General features: G+C 35.3%; 1 protein-coding gene across 2 annotated transcripts; it reads right to left on the bottom strand.

Annotated features, from left to right (window-relative positions):
- Positions 1 to 2,088: 2,088 nt before the first annotated feature.
- Positions 2,089 to 4,966, bottom strand: LOC147558114 (histone deacetylase HDT1-like). 2 transcript variants are annotated; one of them, XM_086659662.1, is made up of 9 exons: positions 4,770 to 4,966; positions 4,210 to 4,277; positions 3,901 to 4,123; positions 3,716 to 3,772; positions 3,455 to 3,624; positions 2,954 to 3,037; positions 2,778 to 2,865; positions 2,551 to 2,692; positions 2,089 to 2,444 (listed from the first exon to the last, which is right to left on the bottom strand). In XM_086659662.1, the coding sequence occupies exons 1-9, from the start codon at positions 4,780 to 4,782 to the stop codon at positions 2,381 to 2,383; spliced, it is 909 nt and encodes a 302-aa protein (XP_086515788.1). In that variant the 5' UTR covers positions 4,783 to 4,966; the 3' UTR covers positions 2,089 to 2,380. The 2 variants fall into 2 exon arrangements, with proteins under 2 accessions (XP_086515788.1, XP_086515789.1); XM_086659663.1 differs by having other exon boundaries at positions 2,778 to 2,856; positions 4,770 to 4,946.
- Between the last annotated feature and the right edge of the window lie 11,851 nt (positions 4,967 to 16,817).

Below are 16,817 nucleotides of genomic sequence, written 5' to 3'. Positions count from 1 at the left end.
CACTTATCAACATTTTAATTTTCTTGTGTAGTTGAACTTCAATTTCAGTTTTGGATACTTCAAATTTTTGCTACTGTTTCGTCTTTGCTTTTTAATAAATAAGCGTAACAATAGCTGGTATATGGTCAATGAAAGTAAGTATTTTTTTTCGTCCCTCCTCTTGTCTAAACCTACTTTATGTTGCAAATATCAGTGTGAATTAAATGTAATAGTTTTGTATTCTTTTCTATTGATTGGAATTGAGTTTTAGATAACTCTGACTTATTAATTTTGCCCATGTTCGTCAATTTTCTTAAAATGTTATAATTGATGTGTCCTAATCGTTCATGTCAAATACAATGTGAATCAATAATATAAGCGGAAGAATTAATTTTATTAATATTCTTAGCCATTATTATTACTACATTTAATTTAAAGTGCCCACCACTCATATATCAATTTCCCACTTACATTCCATGTTTAGACAGTACGAAGTTATCATATTAAAAAACTATCTTAACACCATTCTTGCTATGCATGGATTCGGAGACTAAGTTCTTCCTTATTTCTTTCAACAAAAAAAAAAAAGTTCTTCCTTATTTCGAGAGTGTGACGGACTTTATTTAGAGTTGCCTCTTTTCCTGAAGTAAATTTGAAAATAATCTTCCCTTTGCCCTCCACCTTGGATGTTGAAGAATTCCCCAAATATAGAGATTCACCGTCTTCAACCTTATGATAAGTAGAGAACATCCACCTGTATGCACATATGTGGCGGGTGGGCTCAGTGTCAACCCAGCATTCTTTCGGGTTGCTCACTAGGTTAACTTCAGAGATTATTGAACAAATGTTCATATTTTGCATATCTTCAATCAACTCTTCAATTCCAGTCATCGTAGCATACAAACTTCGTATTCTACTAGCGAGGCTTGCTGCCTTACTTTTTTATTTTTATTTACCTGCCCATTTTTAGAGCAGCAATACTTGGCAAAGGTGTCCCTTTCTTACGGCAATTAATACTATCAGCTTTAAACTTTGATTTTGCCGGCTAACCTGTTTCTTGGTTCGAACATTTCTGCTTCCGTTTCAGTCTACCTTCAATTGCATTAACTGTGGTTTCTCATAAGAAGGTTTCTCTGGTTTTTTTTTTTGCAAGTCTATTGTCCTCTTCGGTGCAGTTTTTTATCATTGCTCTGACTGGGAAGGCTTCGTTTGTTACAACATTTTTAGCCTTTATTTATTGTACGATAATCTGAAATTTTTTAACTTGCACCATTACTGGCTTCGAATCATTATTTTGAAGTCGAAGGATCTACCTACAATGAATTTTTCATACCTGCAGTCTCGGCTCTATACTTGTTGGCTAAGGTTTCCCACAGTTACTTTGATGTCTCAATAACATAATACACATTGTAAAGACTATCATCTAAATCATTCAGAATATAGTTCTTACACAGAAAGTCACTATGGTTCCATGCATCTATTATAGACACATGTTAGACATCCATTCTCGCTCAGATATGTTTTGCATCTGGTAAATATTTGACAAGTCCTGATATTATTAAATGAAACATCTTTTGGTGTGACTCGGATGGATTCATAGTTTGACACCATTACTATCTTTCTTTCTGATCACAGGAAATACACGGAATCAGTAACCTAAACTTATGGAAAGCTCCTAAGATTGTTAGTCTCATTATACATACTGATCTCATGAATTATTGTCTCGAGTCCTCTAATATTTCTTACTGTGGAAATAAAGAACAATGATAAACCAAAATAAATTATAATCGAACATAATTATCTTAACAAATGATTAGATTAAATAAAGGACAAAGTGGAGAAGTCCGACTAGACGGTCCAAGACATAACTCAATCATTCAGACTGGATAGTTATTTCATACAACAAATGGTTAGACTAGTCTAGTACGAATGGTTGAGATTTTAAGTTTTTCTCAACACCATGGTTTCTCACTTCTCAGAATGTTTCTATGCAGAAATCCGTCAGAGCATGCCTTAGAAGTTGGATCAAGCATTGCTCTAGCATTGGCTATTGTGTTATCACAACAGCAGAAGATTCAATTTGAATATGTAACACAAAGAAACTCACAAAGACAAGATATAGTATTTGATATTTTTATACCTAATAGCAAGTTCAAATTACTAAAACCCAAGAAAATAACATAACTAACCAAAACTCATCAACACAATTGTGTCTTTAATCCAAAATGTATCATTCCAATCTATCTTAAGTGCACACTAACAGAAGTCATAGCTTCTCATAGTAATAATCTTTAGACATCCTCCATTTTCTCCTTCTCTAGTTAATTACCCGCAAAACCACCCAAAAAGTAAAACTCGAGCATCTGAACTTCTATAGACCCCGACCACCTTTCTCCTTCCCTCATTTAGCAGCACTGTGTTTTGCCTTAGAATGAGACTCTAGGGCTTTGTCCGAGTTGAAGGTCCTGCAAGGCAAATGGTTTAGAACCATGAGAAACAATAACTGAAACTAGTACCCATCAGCTAACTAGTGATTAGCAGAAAAATTGAGGCGAAAAGGTTTCAACGTACTTGCTGCATGAACCACATGTAACTGAAGCAGCAGATTTTGGGCTTTGCTTAGATTTGTCACTGGCAGGAGTCTTCGCAGCAGCTTTCTTTGCTGGGTGGGGAGTTGCTGTATGGCCACCGCTACCTTTCTTGCCATCTCCACCTAGGAAATGATTCAAGTAATAAGCAACAAAAACTAACAAAAACAAGCGAAACTAGCAACAAATAAACACGAAGTAAGGGATTACCAGTTTTCTGAGGAGTAACTAGTTTAGCCTTCTTCTCCACAGGTGTCTTAGTGGCAGAATCAGCAGCTCTCTTCTTGCTCTGCTCAGGCTTCAACAAGTGAATAAATCATATAGATACCATTAGTGGTGTGCCGTATGGTGAGAATAAAATGAACTTTCAGATACCACTAGCATACCTTCTTTGGAGTCTCCTCATCTTCCTCATCAGAACTATCAGCATCATCTTCTTCATCACTATCATCTGAGGCATCACCCATCTCCTGTAGAATAACCCAGATCAACACCAAATCTATAAACACAAAAAAATAGTTCATTGTGATCGGAGAAATTTGGGACAGATCATGACAAGTTCATGGGTAGTCCACATTTCATAAAGAAATAACATCCCGAAAGAGATATCCTTTAAAAAGACAGATACTGTAAGGGGTAGAAAAATCATAACTCCGTTAACCAGATTTGGCAAAAACATATCACGAGGTCACTCCATTTAAAGAATGAACCTTCCTGAGCAATCACCTCTACTGTTAGCATCTCAGGATTTCAAATTATATAGGACATATGCAGTTATAGGCTGCTATACAGATCTTCTTTGTCGATGGAAGATATAACAATTTCATACTTATCAAGATGACTTGCCTCATTAAAATAACAACAAGATAAAATAAAAGGATAAAAACCTCATCACTGGAGTCATCTTCACCCAAGCCATCTTCAGAATCATCACTGTCATCTTCATCGCTATCATCATTCTTGGACTTGTCATCCTTGCTTGGTTCCACAATTTTCACCTTAGCCTTAGCTTCAGAAGAAGCAGCTTTTCCAGCATTAGCAGTGACTTCTGGTTTCCCTAAGTAGAGTAGTCAAACAGGAATTAGTAATTTAAAACGTTAATACAACTACTATATGTTAGTCCAAGTAATAAAATACAACAACCTTACCATTTTCCTTATTGGCAATAACAGGAAGACCCTCCTCATCATCTGAACTCTCAGACTCTGGAAACACAAACAGTTAAACATGAATCAATAATATGCAACTTGACCTTCGATTAAGGCAGGTTACTAAAGATCAACTACTTATCATATCATTTAAACATAAAGAATGCAGACAAAGTATTTAATACCTTCTTCTGAGTCTACTTCAGGGGCAGATTTGTATCCACAGAAATAGACACTCCCATTTTTCCAGTTGTGAGAAAGTTCAAAATCTTTCTCGAAAACCAAGTCATAAGAAATGTGAGATTTATCCTGAGAAAGTGTCCCAATGACAAGCTTCTGACCAGCAATGTTCAAAAAGATGGGAATCGATTCATTTCCTTTCGCATTCTTTGCCTCACCAAGTGTTGCCTGTATGACAATATTAATAAAACATTATTTCACATTTTATCTAAAGTTTGGAAAACCAAAAGTGTAGTTAAGATCTAGAATATAACCTGAGAAAGATGCAAGATCCTATCATCAATTTCAACCTTAAGAGGCTGACCAGCTTTTACTTCAACACCTAAATATAATAGAAATTTAAGAATAAATATATATTCCCAGGTTTGGAATAAGAAACAAGAACATACCTAGGGTTTACAAAAAGGAAGTAAAAAGAAGCACATAAAACCAGAATCAAACAGTAAGCAGTGTTCTTCTTGTTTGAATGGGAGATCCTAATAAAATTATCATAACATTATCTGAAATCCAAACTTCAGGTAAACAGAAACAGTAAAAAGAAAATCAAACCTAAACCCTAGTCCCGAAATTGACACTTTCATACCCTAACGTCCGTATGATTGAGGAGGTTATTAGACGAATCAACACATTCAGAACAGATATCAAACTTAATAGGAATATATATATACAGTTTAATCAACCAAAAGAACCAAGTTTCAAGCAAACAAATAATCTAAAGGACGATATCATATTACAAACATAAAACCTTAACAGGAAACGAGTGACGTACTAAAACCCTAGAAAATACTTAGAAGAATAGAAGACGAAGGATTACCCCAGAACTCCATTGAGAGAGAGAGAAGGAAGAGCTGCGAAGATGGTAAAGTTGATTTGGAGTGAGAGAGAGAGAGACTGAATGAGAACAACTAGGGTTAGAAGATGAGAATTTAAAGAGAGTATGCCAGGGTTTTAGTAGCGGAAGCGGCGAAACCCTTAAAACAGAAAGGGCGATATTGTACTACACGTACTACCAAAATATATGTAGCCCCAATAAGAGGCTAAGAGCAGACCAGGCTAGGGGTGGGAAAGAAGCCCGTGGATCCGAATCCGCCCACAAGCACCCGAGCCCAAGACCTACCATGGCGTCCACAACCGGTTGTGAGCAACAACAACCGCCTTGACGAGCTTTTGTGGGCGGGCTCGGTTTTAAACCCTTACCCGAGGTCTCGTCCACACTCGATACCACCCGAGCAGATCCAATGGATGCTTGATGAACCCACTAGAGAGACTATCTGTAATGTATGCCCGTTATTTATATCTCGATAACCCTACCTGACTCTTTGGACGACCTTTTAGATGAGTCAAAGTCCCATTGATCTAAAAGGCATTGTCGTCCATTGAGGGGTCACTATTTCCAACTGTTACATTATCGTGAGAGTTTTCTATTTAAGTGTTGAATTTATTATTAACCCTCATCCCTTCACTTCTGCCTTCTAGTTTATTATTGCGACAACAACTCTTCTTCGGTTGAACTTCAGTATTATCTTTTCTTACAAACTTGTAATCTATTATAAGTGAGTATAATGTGGGGTTAAACAATAGTTTCGGTAGATCTTTCACCTCTGTTTCCCAAAGAAAAGATCATTGATCTAATAACACATTACCCTTTAGTTTCTTAAATCTATTAGATATTAAGAAAATATTACATTATTTTCTTGAAAACGAATTGTTTTTTTGTCTCTTTTGTTCTAGTTTTTACATATTTGCTTTTCTTATACTTCTGGTTTTTTAGGTTTGTTAGATATTTTGAAAATATTGCACCCCTTTCGTGAAAACCTAATGGTTTGTCGTTAATCTAGTTCCACTTTTTTCTACTTCGGTTAAGATCAGTTACATTTTTTGAAATATCACACTATTTCCTTGAACACGAGCGGTTTTCTGTCTATATTGTTCTCGTTTTTACAGATTTGTTTTTTCTGCTCCTTGTTTCTTAGATCTGTTAGATATTTCAAAAATATTGCACATTTTTCTTGAAGTCCTAATGGTTTGTTGTCTATATTTCTGGTGGGCCACTCACTTCTCTTTCATGAAGCCATATTAGATAGATTTGGTGAGATTTTATCTTCTCTCGTTCTAATTTTTACAGATCTGTTTATTTTCTGCTTTTAGTTTCTTAGATCTGTTAGATATTTCGAAAATATTTCACTTTTTTATTGAAACTAATGTTTTTTCTAGTCCTAGTTCTGAAGATATATTTATTTATTTTTCTCTAATTTCTTAAATTTGTTACTTATTTAAAAAATGTTACACCATTTTCTTGAGAACTAATGATTTGTTGTCTCTGTTATTCTAGCTTTTGAAGATATGTTCCTTTAATAATTCTAGTTTCTTAAATCTGGTACGGATTTGTTCTCTTCTTTAGTCTCTGTTTACAGATCTATTTCTCACTTCAGTAATATTGTAATCTTCTGTCAATAACTTATGGTGGTTTGCCCATATTTTATAGATATTAAGTACATTCCTGTCCAAATTGACCTCAATATCAATCCTAACTTTTACATATTCTGATAATACTAAAGTAATAGAAGACATTATTTCTGCAACACCATTTGTATCTGAGTGCATTCGGAGTCTACATATGCAATGGCAAATGAAGGTCTTGTATATGATGTCTTATTATGATGGAATTGGAATCTCAAAGTAAACATGATGGCTTCTATTACATGGCAACAACTTATTAGAGTTTTGGGATTTTTGAGATCATGATGATTTACATCATTGAACATTAATGTAGCATGAATTGTGAATGATTTGATCCTAAATGTTTAACCTTTGCATGTAGTTCATCCTCTTGTTGGTGGTCCCCCTCACCCAATAGTTGGTGAACAACCAGTTGAAGTTGTGAAGGGTGATCAGAATTGTAACAAGAGGAAGATGTCTCCAGAATTTCGGGAAATGTAAGCCTTTGTTGAAGTCCTTGATCATGAGAATGCTGAGAGAACTAAGCAAGTAGTCTATTGTAACATTTGTGGTGAATGTAAGGAACCCAAGCCTAAGAATGACACCAACTATTTCATCAGGCAAACTGCAATTTTTTCTGAAAAACACAAGGTGGATTCAAAATAGTCCATTACATCTTCGATGCATTATGGTATTCTTGCGTCGTTAAGATATAGCTTTATCATGCTCGTGATAATACGATAAAGTTAATTATTATGATGGACCATTTTTTGGAAGTTTGTAGAGGATAATTTCTTAGAATTTTGTATTACTGATAGTTGATGATCCAAAAAATGGTCATCAATTGACTAAGGTTAATGAGTCAAGAGAAGACCAAAAGCCTGGTAGCTCATCCCGCTTCAAGTCAATAGGGAGGTTGAATCCGAAGGAATCTGTCACTCAAGGCCAAAACTGGCGCCTTAAGCTCTACCCTGACTCAAATATAACTAGGTCTGCACTGAGATTTAAGAGAGGGTGCTTCTAAAGGCACCGGGCCAAAAGGCTGTCAGCATCCATCTCTGTTAGCACCAGATCCAACTGCTCTTTTCTCTATTAGCACCAACCAACTATGTAGGCACCCGTGTTTTCTTTGTTAACTCTAACCCTATCCATTACCTTCTTCAAACCTAACTTGTTTTTCCCCTCTCTTTTAAAAAAAAATTCCTCTCTACTCTATCTCTCTAACAGGAACATACCCTGTCTCTCTCTCTCTCACCTCTCTCCATACAATTCCGGCGAAGGGGAGAAACCCCTTCGTCGGAGACACCAGACCGGAATCTGGTTAAAACCGGACAAGGGTCAACAGAAACCCTAGAAACGAAAGCATAGCTTCTTTGGCTAGTGGTTTAGGTTCTAGATTTTTGCTTATAATTGTTGGTTATCTTAGCTTTAATGGTTTTAAGAAACATAAGAATTCTTATTGCTGGTTATCTTAGTCTTAATGCTTTTAAGAAACATAAGAATTCTTATGTCGCTTTGATTATTGAAACGGGTATGAAAATTTATGTGTTCCATAAATTTTATATTATTACTTTCTGTTGAATTTCAGAAACCATAATTTTTTTGGATTAATGAGGTAAGATTGCTACAAGATTTAGAATTTGGGTAGTCTTTACTTTTGGGGTTGTTTAAACCCAAACCACGAGACATGGATCAAGAGAAAGACCTCCCTTTTTCTTTACTCTCTCTTGTATATATTTTTTTCAGTGATTTATTTTCTAGAGGGAAAGTGATGAGTTTGATGTAAACAGTTAATCCTGTTTTCTATCCTGCTTCTTGTTTGATTTTTGGTGATTAGTACATGAAGACGTAGAGAGAGAGGAGAGAAAGGAAGAGAGGGTGAACAGGTGCTTATAGAGAATACGAGTCAATGGCTATTGACCCGAGTCAATAAAATTTCCGGATGCTAACAGTCTTTTGGCCCGATGCTTTTAGAAGCACCCTTTAAGAGAAGAGTATAATTTATGGAATATAAGGGTTATTTTCCAAATGGCTCCTTAGTTTATGACCAGCTTCCCGCGTTATCGAAAATACCCAGATGACCCCCTTTTTGTCGTTAACGTCAAAAGTTCGTTAACTTAGTATTTTTTCTCCCAACATTATCCCTCTTTCAATTCCCTAACATATTCAACTTTTTTTTTCCCTCTTTCTCTAAAAACTCTCACCACCATTATTTCTCACTTTACTTTCTTTCTCTCACTAGTTTCTTTCAATTATCTTGTCTATCAAGTTTGCTCTCTTATAGTTTCCTCAAAATCTTTTTTTTCTTTTTCTGTCTCTAAAACTATTTTTTCTACAAAACCACAATCTTCATCTCCATCTTCGTACTCTTCTCTAGAAATTTCTTTTAGCAACTTTAGCTGCCACTACTTCCTCCCACCTCCACCATCACCAATAAAACACTTTCTCTCTAGATATCTATTTCTCTGTCTCTACAAGTTTATTAGTTTGCACTCATCATATCACAAAGAAATCAAACAAGAAGAAGTAAAGAAAACAAGATTAATTACATCAAACTCATTACTTTCTCTCTGTAGAAAATAAATCGCTGAAAAAAAAGTAGAGAGAGTAAAGAAAAGGGGGTTTCAAAAATGTATGGAAGAGATTGGGGAGGTCCATTAGAGATAAATGCAACAGATTCAACAACAAAGGATGATTGAAGTAGAAATGTACAAGATTTTGATAAAGCATCTTTATCAAGACCATTTGATGAAACTCAACAAAGTTGGTTATTAGGTCCAGGTGAACAAAAGAAGAAAAAAAATATGTAGATCTTGTTTGTATAATTGTTAGTCGTAAGATCTTTGTTTGGACAGTTGGTACTTTACGTGTTTCTTGATTTCCTTGCTGGTTTAATTACTTTAATTGTTAGTCCTCGTCATCATCATCATGAACCTCGTCCTGATAATTGTTAAAACTGGTTTAATTGCTTAGTGTTTATATCAATACCATAAACCTTCAATGGTTACCATTTCCACATCCAAGTTCAGCAACAGTTTTATCTTTGAAGATGGATTTAGGATTTTATTCAATCCTTCATGGAAAGTGAAAGACCAATCTTCTGGTACAAATAAGAAAACTCGAGTTATTGATGATCTTAAATCTTATCTTATTGATGTTGATTACTTGAACTTTGTTTGGATCTTTCCGGATCTGTGTTCCATTAGCTTTGTTGTTGGATTTTTATCTAGGTTCGATTACTTGAACTTTGTCAAGATTTTGATGATTTTGTGGATGTTGATGATTGTGATAATTTATCTGATTTTGTTGATGATTTTGGGATTCAATCAATACTTTTTTTATAATGAATTTCTGATGATGATGATGATGAAATCTGCTGATGGTGCTGATGATTTTAGGATTCTCTTTATCTGATGATGAATGTTGATGATGATTTTGGGATTCAATCCCTAATTTTTTTGTTGATGATGAATTTCTGATGATGACGATGATGATGAAATCTGATGATGGTGATGAAATCTGATGATGGTGCTGATAATTATGGGATTCTTTATCTGATGAGGAATGTTGATGATGATTTTGGGATTCTCTTTATCTCTCTACAACAAAAACTACTGAGGTGTTTTGATGAGAGAGCGAGAAAGAGTTTTGATGGTGGATATTTGGGTTGATGAGAGAGATAAATTTTGTAGAGGGAGAAATAATTTGGGGAAGATGAACAACAAAGAGTTTTTAGAGAGAAAAACAATTAAAAGAAGGCAACTTGGGAAGAAAAAAATCCGACTTTAACGGTCAATGGACGTTAACGACAAAAAGGGGGTCATATGGGTATTTTCGATAAACTAAGGGGCTACGAGAGGGGGATGGTCATGAACTAAGGGGCCATTGGGAAAATAAAACCCTATGATTTATACCATATGAAACTTACCTAAAAGATGACAAATATAAAAGAAAAGATCTCATGGAATATTATTTATACCATATGGAACTTACTTAAAAGTAAAAGATAACAAATATAAAAGAAAAGATATTATAAGGAATATTATTTATATTGTACGGAACTAGGGTATAGCCCGTGCCCATAGGGCACGGTTTTTTCTATAAGTATGTTATGAGAGAATAATAAAAATACACTAAAAATGATAATTATAATTAAATTAAGTTTGGAGATAATATTGGATTATTTCAAGAGAGAGAAGATGAAAAAGAGAAAGAATCATGTGAATTATTTTAAGATAAGAGAGAGAAAAATAGTTAGAGACTTTATAGGAACTGGGTAGTTATTTGATATTTAAATATTATATAAGACCTTTTAAAAAAGAAGGTCAAAATTTACTCAAGATATTTAAACGCCCAAGATTTATACATGGTAGTTATGACATGACACAAAACCTATGTCATTTGTTATATAGATATAATTTATAGGACATAAGTCCATAATAAGAATTTAGAAAAACAGGTCGGGCTATGTCCAATCCAAACCGGGCTAAACTGACCCGTTGGGCTCTGATCGAAGCCCAACATAAGATAAAACTTTTGGCTTGGCCCCTCATCTGTGCGACCCGACCTTCCTAAACGGGTCTGATCCGGGCTGAATCGGACCGACAAGCACCATCAACTTACAGTCTTCATCCTGCTTACAAAAAGTTATTGTGGTATACTCATAAATCGATTGATTAATTTTTTAGAATTTGTTGTTAGCCCCGACAAGATCTCCTTAACATCTAATGTGTGGAAATCTAATCAAAATTTGAGTTATGTAAAAAAAGAAAATGACTTAACATCCCACTTTATAGATACTAATTAGGCTCTTCACAAAATGATTACTACATATTGTTTGTTGGATAAAACTCATAATGGTGAACACATTACTCGGTTGATTTCTTTATAAAGTTTCGAGTGGGAGATTTCTCACAAAGTGTTGTTTTTCATTTGTTAAAGTTAGTGCCAACACTCTTAGTATTTCTAAGTTGAAATGTTTGCTACCGAATCTTTCTCTTCAGTCTTTCATGTTCGTTGTTGTTGTTGTCATATTTTGAATCTTGTGGTGCAAGGTGGGTTAAGAGTTCAACAATTCAAGGACATGTTTTGTCATTTAAAAAGCAATATTGAATACATTATGGTTTTGGATGTCCGATATGAACAATATGGAGCATTACGCATTTCAATTGGATTGGGTCGTAAGAAGCTTTAACTTGACGTTAAACACCGGTGGAGTTCCACCTATTTGATGCTTAAGGCGGTCATGCTTTATCGAAATGCTAAAACCAAATTATTTTTGGATAGATCATGTCTTTGTGTGCTGAATGAATAAGATTGGATGTTCCTTAAGACTTTTTATGATGCAATTAACTTCTTTTGTCGTGTCTTGTGTTACTTCAAATCATGTGCTAGACCATTTGCTTGATATTTGTCTGATTTTTAAGGAAATCATGACTGATCCCTAGTTAGGTGACATTGTTAGGGCAATGGAAGCCAAATTTGTGAAAATATTGAAGAGAAACTAATTTGTTATTTGGTAATCAAGTGTATCATACCCAAAGGTAATCCAAGATCAAGTTGGTGTTGGAGGAGTTGGATTACTCTTCTGAAACTTCAGATAGTATTAATGTTAATTTTCTCACTCTGTGTTAATTGAATGCAAACCTCGGGAACAAAGAATCTCTTGCAATGTCCGGCAAGGGCTCGAACAAAGACATTTGCGCAAGTGAGAGAGGGAGAGAAGGCGATAGTGGTGATGTTGGTCGGTGGTGGATCTGGTGGGCGGTGATGGTGGTGGAGTGGTGGCGGTAGAGAAGTGAGAAGGAATAGAGAAGCACTTTTGTTCCACACGATTATAAATCGCCATTCCTCAAATTTAAGATGGTGTCATTTAGTTTTCAAACTTGTTGGGGAGTTTGAAAAATGGCTTTTGTTCAGCCATTCGAATCTCCAGACCATTAGCCAAATTTTCAGCTATTCTAAAAAAGAAAAATGAACATCAGAAATGGGACCTAATTTAAATTTCAAATATGAAAGTTTTAAAAAATAAACACAACCTTAGTGAATCCTAATCGTTCGTGGCTGACTGAAACAACTAATACGAGTCAAACTCAGACAAAAACACAAATATTTCCATGTTTAGTTAATGGATTATTGGTGTGCAAGGGATCTAAGGAAGTTGCAGTTAAAGAGACAAGTGAATATAAGGAAGTTGCAGTTAAAGCGATAAGTGAATCTAGTGTAGCTGATAGCAAATTTTCTTTCAGAACTGATGGCCAATAAGTGGACAACCAATTCACTTATATGGACAACTATTTTAGGCCTGGTGCAAGTCAACTATGTTTGACTTAGTTGACTTTGGTTTAATAAGGGAACAACTCTATAAGGACTTGAATATTAACACTAATTAATCTGATGACCATTAACGAATACAATAGTTAAAAATAAAAAATTAACTTTCATTCATATTCATCATCACCTTCTTCTTCTTCTTGTTAGTTTTATTCTTATTCCTTTAAGACAACTACAAATAAACTACAATTTTCACCACTTCGCTATCTTATTTATCAAACCCTAGATGGATGAGGCAGATAAAACCCCTCAATCTCCACCCAAAGAAGTTCTTCCAGGCGTTTATGTAGTTGAAATTAATGATATTGATGCGGCAAAACCCTCACTTTTACTATTTTATTTTGTATTTGGGTAGTTTGGAAGAATTGAAAACGATTTCATGAGCAAAATTCGAAGTGAAAGAGACGATTACCAGAATTTCGTTGAAAATCCACGAAAATTTATTACTTTTATGGGATTTTACCACGAAAATATATGAAGATCTCTTGTTTCTGCCACGAAATTTTCAAAACACATTTCAAATCTGGATTTTTTTATATTTCCCAATCTTACTTGTATGTTCTTTACAACGTTCTTATAGAGCACCCAATTTAACTCACAAACATCATCGCTTGGAGACGAGGTCATACATTTAAGAGTTGAATTTCCTGACTTAAGTGAACTCTTTACGACTGAGAGGGTGTGCTTTTCTTACTTACGCATCGTATACTTTTTTTATACATTGTACTAACTGATAAACAAATCTTTAATTTTACATTTTTGCGAGGCAAGAGAGTCAATTTTTAGGTGGTGCATGGAGTAGGGGCAGCAAAATCTCTTCGTCCTAGTTAAAAGATCCGGAAGAAACAAAATCAATGAAGGCAAATGGTCATTCAGTTTGTTAAGGTGTTTTCGGGTGATACATATGCAAGTCACAAGGAGAAGAATTTCAAGTCCAACACAGACCCCGCCAAAAAGAGACGCACAAGTTCTTCAAAGTGTGATTGCCCTTTTTCTATCAGAGTAAAATATTTGGGACACGACAAGTGGAGTGTTGAAGTATTAAACAGACATCACAACCACCCGCTAGCGCATGATCTTACTGGTGAAGGGTGGTTACATGGCAACAATTTATGAAGTTGTCAATTGAGTAACACTATCTCGTGAAGTATAGATGTGAGGAGAACTCTATCAGGTGAAAGATCTTTTTTTTTCAGGCATCCAAAGTGCATAAATCTTGCTTAATGTTTCCCTCAGATATTGATTATTGACTGCACGTACAAGACAAATCAGTATAAGCACCCTCTATTTCAGGTCGTCTCCACAACTTCAACACGAAAATCGTTCGCAATAGCATGTGCTTTTATGTGTAAGGAAATTACAGAACATTACATATGGGTTTAGAATGTCTCAGGCAGTTGTATAAAGTTGATTATCTTCCTTCCTTTATTATTGCTGACATAGAACAAGCTTTGATGTGTGTAATTGAAATTGTACGAGCTTAATAATTTGTGATGATAAAAATGACGATGATAAAACTGACGAGCTTAATAAGATTGTGGATGAGTTTTTCGATGATGACAAATGATAGCATGGTCGGATACAGAGGAAACTTTTACAGATAGATGTGATAGGTTTGTAAATAAGTGGAGTAAAGTCTCAGGAGGGGTTGGTAGCATATTGTCAAATTACTTGGTTAACACCGTACAAGAAACGCTTTGTGCATTTTTTTTTAGAATTCGACTACGATATACGTTAGTCGTTACACGGCATTGATGCATCATGAAGATGTAATAAGCACGATAGCTGTCTAATTTAAACCAAGAATGAAAGAGGCCTAGAGCCCGACAAATTATTACATTATTTATAGCCTAAATTACATATGATAAATCTTGATGGCAAACTGCTTCCACCGAGACTCGATCTCACGACCTCATGGACTTAAGAGTGGTGTCCAACCGTTGCACCAAAGGGTGGTGGACCACCACCTCCACAAGTAGAGCTGGGGGACAACACGGTAGGCTGAAAAGTTGTTAGCTAACTGATGTAGACGCAGCGGAATTAAAATAAGAACAATAAAATAAACGAAGAACTGTAAAGAAAACGATAAATAAACTAAAACTTAATTAACTTCAATGGTTTTTCTCTTTAATCTGAATAACATAATAGACTAGACCTCCTTTTATAGGATAACAAACTTTCCTAGATAGACTCAAACTAGGATTCCTAAATAATAAAATACTCAAAACATAGAAACTTCAAAATAAAGAAATATCAATTTAAAGTAACTTCCTAATCCTATACTAATTAAGACTATTATTATGGCCGAATGGGATGTGGGCACGCGTGGACGTGGGCCCACGTGTTATGCGCCTGCATCATCACCCTGTTCCCCAGAAGGTTCGTCCCGAACCGTTTCGATGAAGGAAACAATGTGAGCCACCCGTATACTCTGAATTCCTCCATGGCGATCCGTAATTCCCACTTCGAACGAAATTTGCAGACAATCGGTAGAAGACAATGATGGACTAACGAACCCAATATAATCCGGACTCCTTGACACGACAAGATTCGTAAAATCCACAGTAGTGAAGAAACATCCAACAAATTGTGACATCGACCGTCATCTTTTAGTGGGATGAAGAAGATTGCACATACCAAAATATCCTCTTTGAAAAATCGGACCTCCAAAATCATCTTCCAATATATCACGATTTCGTGTTCACCGGAAGCTAAAAAGTGAACTGGTGGTGAGATACATTTATTTTTCTTCACATTACTCTTTTCTGTTAATGTAGCAAGTATCCCATTGATTTTTCTAAGGAGCATTTTCTCGAACACGTTAGAGACACCAATTAATATTCCCATGTTTGACCTCCCGTGTGGTAAGGTGAAGCTCCATCCACCTCCTTTCATTAATCCCCTGTTTCTCAAGTAAAGACTTTCATGTGATGAAGCCATTGAAGATGATGATGATTTGCTGCCAATTAATTTGTATGTAGGCATCTTTGTAATAGTTTCAGTTGATTTTTCCCTCCTCTCCACTGAATTTACAATTGACTTCTTATTAATATACTGTGATGAAGAAATTGTTGATGGAGAAGATAACAAAACATAACTATCATTGGCATCAGTGTTAGTAATCAGATCTTTGAGCAGGAAACGTTTCGTCTTCATCCAGTAATCTTCAGACGACGATGATGTTGATAGATTGCTTTCATGATGAATTTGATTGAATTTAAACTGTCTACCGGAGAAGATTTCAGTAGGGTAAATATGAAATACAAAAGCTAATTCAAAGTCAACATCGCAAGTGGGATGATCTCCAATCTTTGTGTTATGATCACTCGATGAAGGATCATAGCGAAATTCTTCATTATCTGCTAACGTCTCAAGCCAAATTAGTTGATTATCTGCATATAGTTGAGCTCCCCAATACCTGTTATCTTGTGAAATTTTGCCTTTAAACCTCCTAAAAGTGGTAACATTATCAAGTTGTGATCGTTTATTGGAAGACCATGGGGTACTACTATAATTTGAATACGAAATAGGTTTCTCCCATGATAATGAATGAAGGTTTGTTTGATCATGGGGAGTCGAAACTCTCAAAGCTCCTGGATCCCAAATAAAATCAAAATTATCTTCTTCTATTGTTGGGGAATATTCATCTTCATCTTCTTCAGTTTCAACTTCGTTGTGATCTTCATGTTTAATATCAATGGAATCATCCTCTGTTAGTACTTCTTTATAGTTGGAATCATCTTTTTCAACTTCTTGTTCTTCTTCTTCTTTAACTACAACTTCTTTGTAATCAACTTCGTCAACTTGTTCAAACTCTTCTTTTTCTTCTTTTATTACTTCTTCATGGTTAATGGAAATAAGAGGTTGTGAATAATAATAGTACGGTGGTGGTGTATAATAAGAAGATGGAGGTGATGGTGAATATGGTGGTGAGTATGGTGGTGGTGTATAAGAGTACGGAGGTGATGTGAGACATAATTGATGCGGTAAAATTTTATGATTCGAAACAAGGATGTCGTCTCCCGGAATGTCATATGAATCATAAAATTTGGTCAGACATTGATGTTTCATATCTCGACTAGGATTTAGA

This window comes from Eschscholzia californica, unplaced genomic scaffold, assembly GCF_041429995.1.
Source record: "Eschscholzia californica isolate CP2 unplaced genomic scaffold, dmEscCali1.0.p SCAF_2, whole genome shotgun sequence".
Classification (NCBI taxonomy): Eukaryota; Viridiplantae; Streptophyta; class Magnoliopsida; order Ranunculales; family Papaveraceae; genus Eschscholzia; species Eschscholzia californica.
Note: the sequence above shows the minus strand (reverse complement) of the source record. Positions and strands in the feature narration are given on the sequence as shown.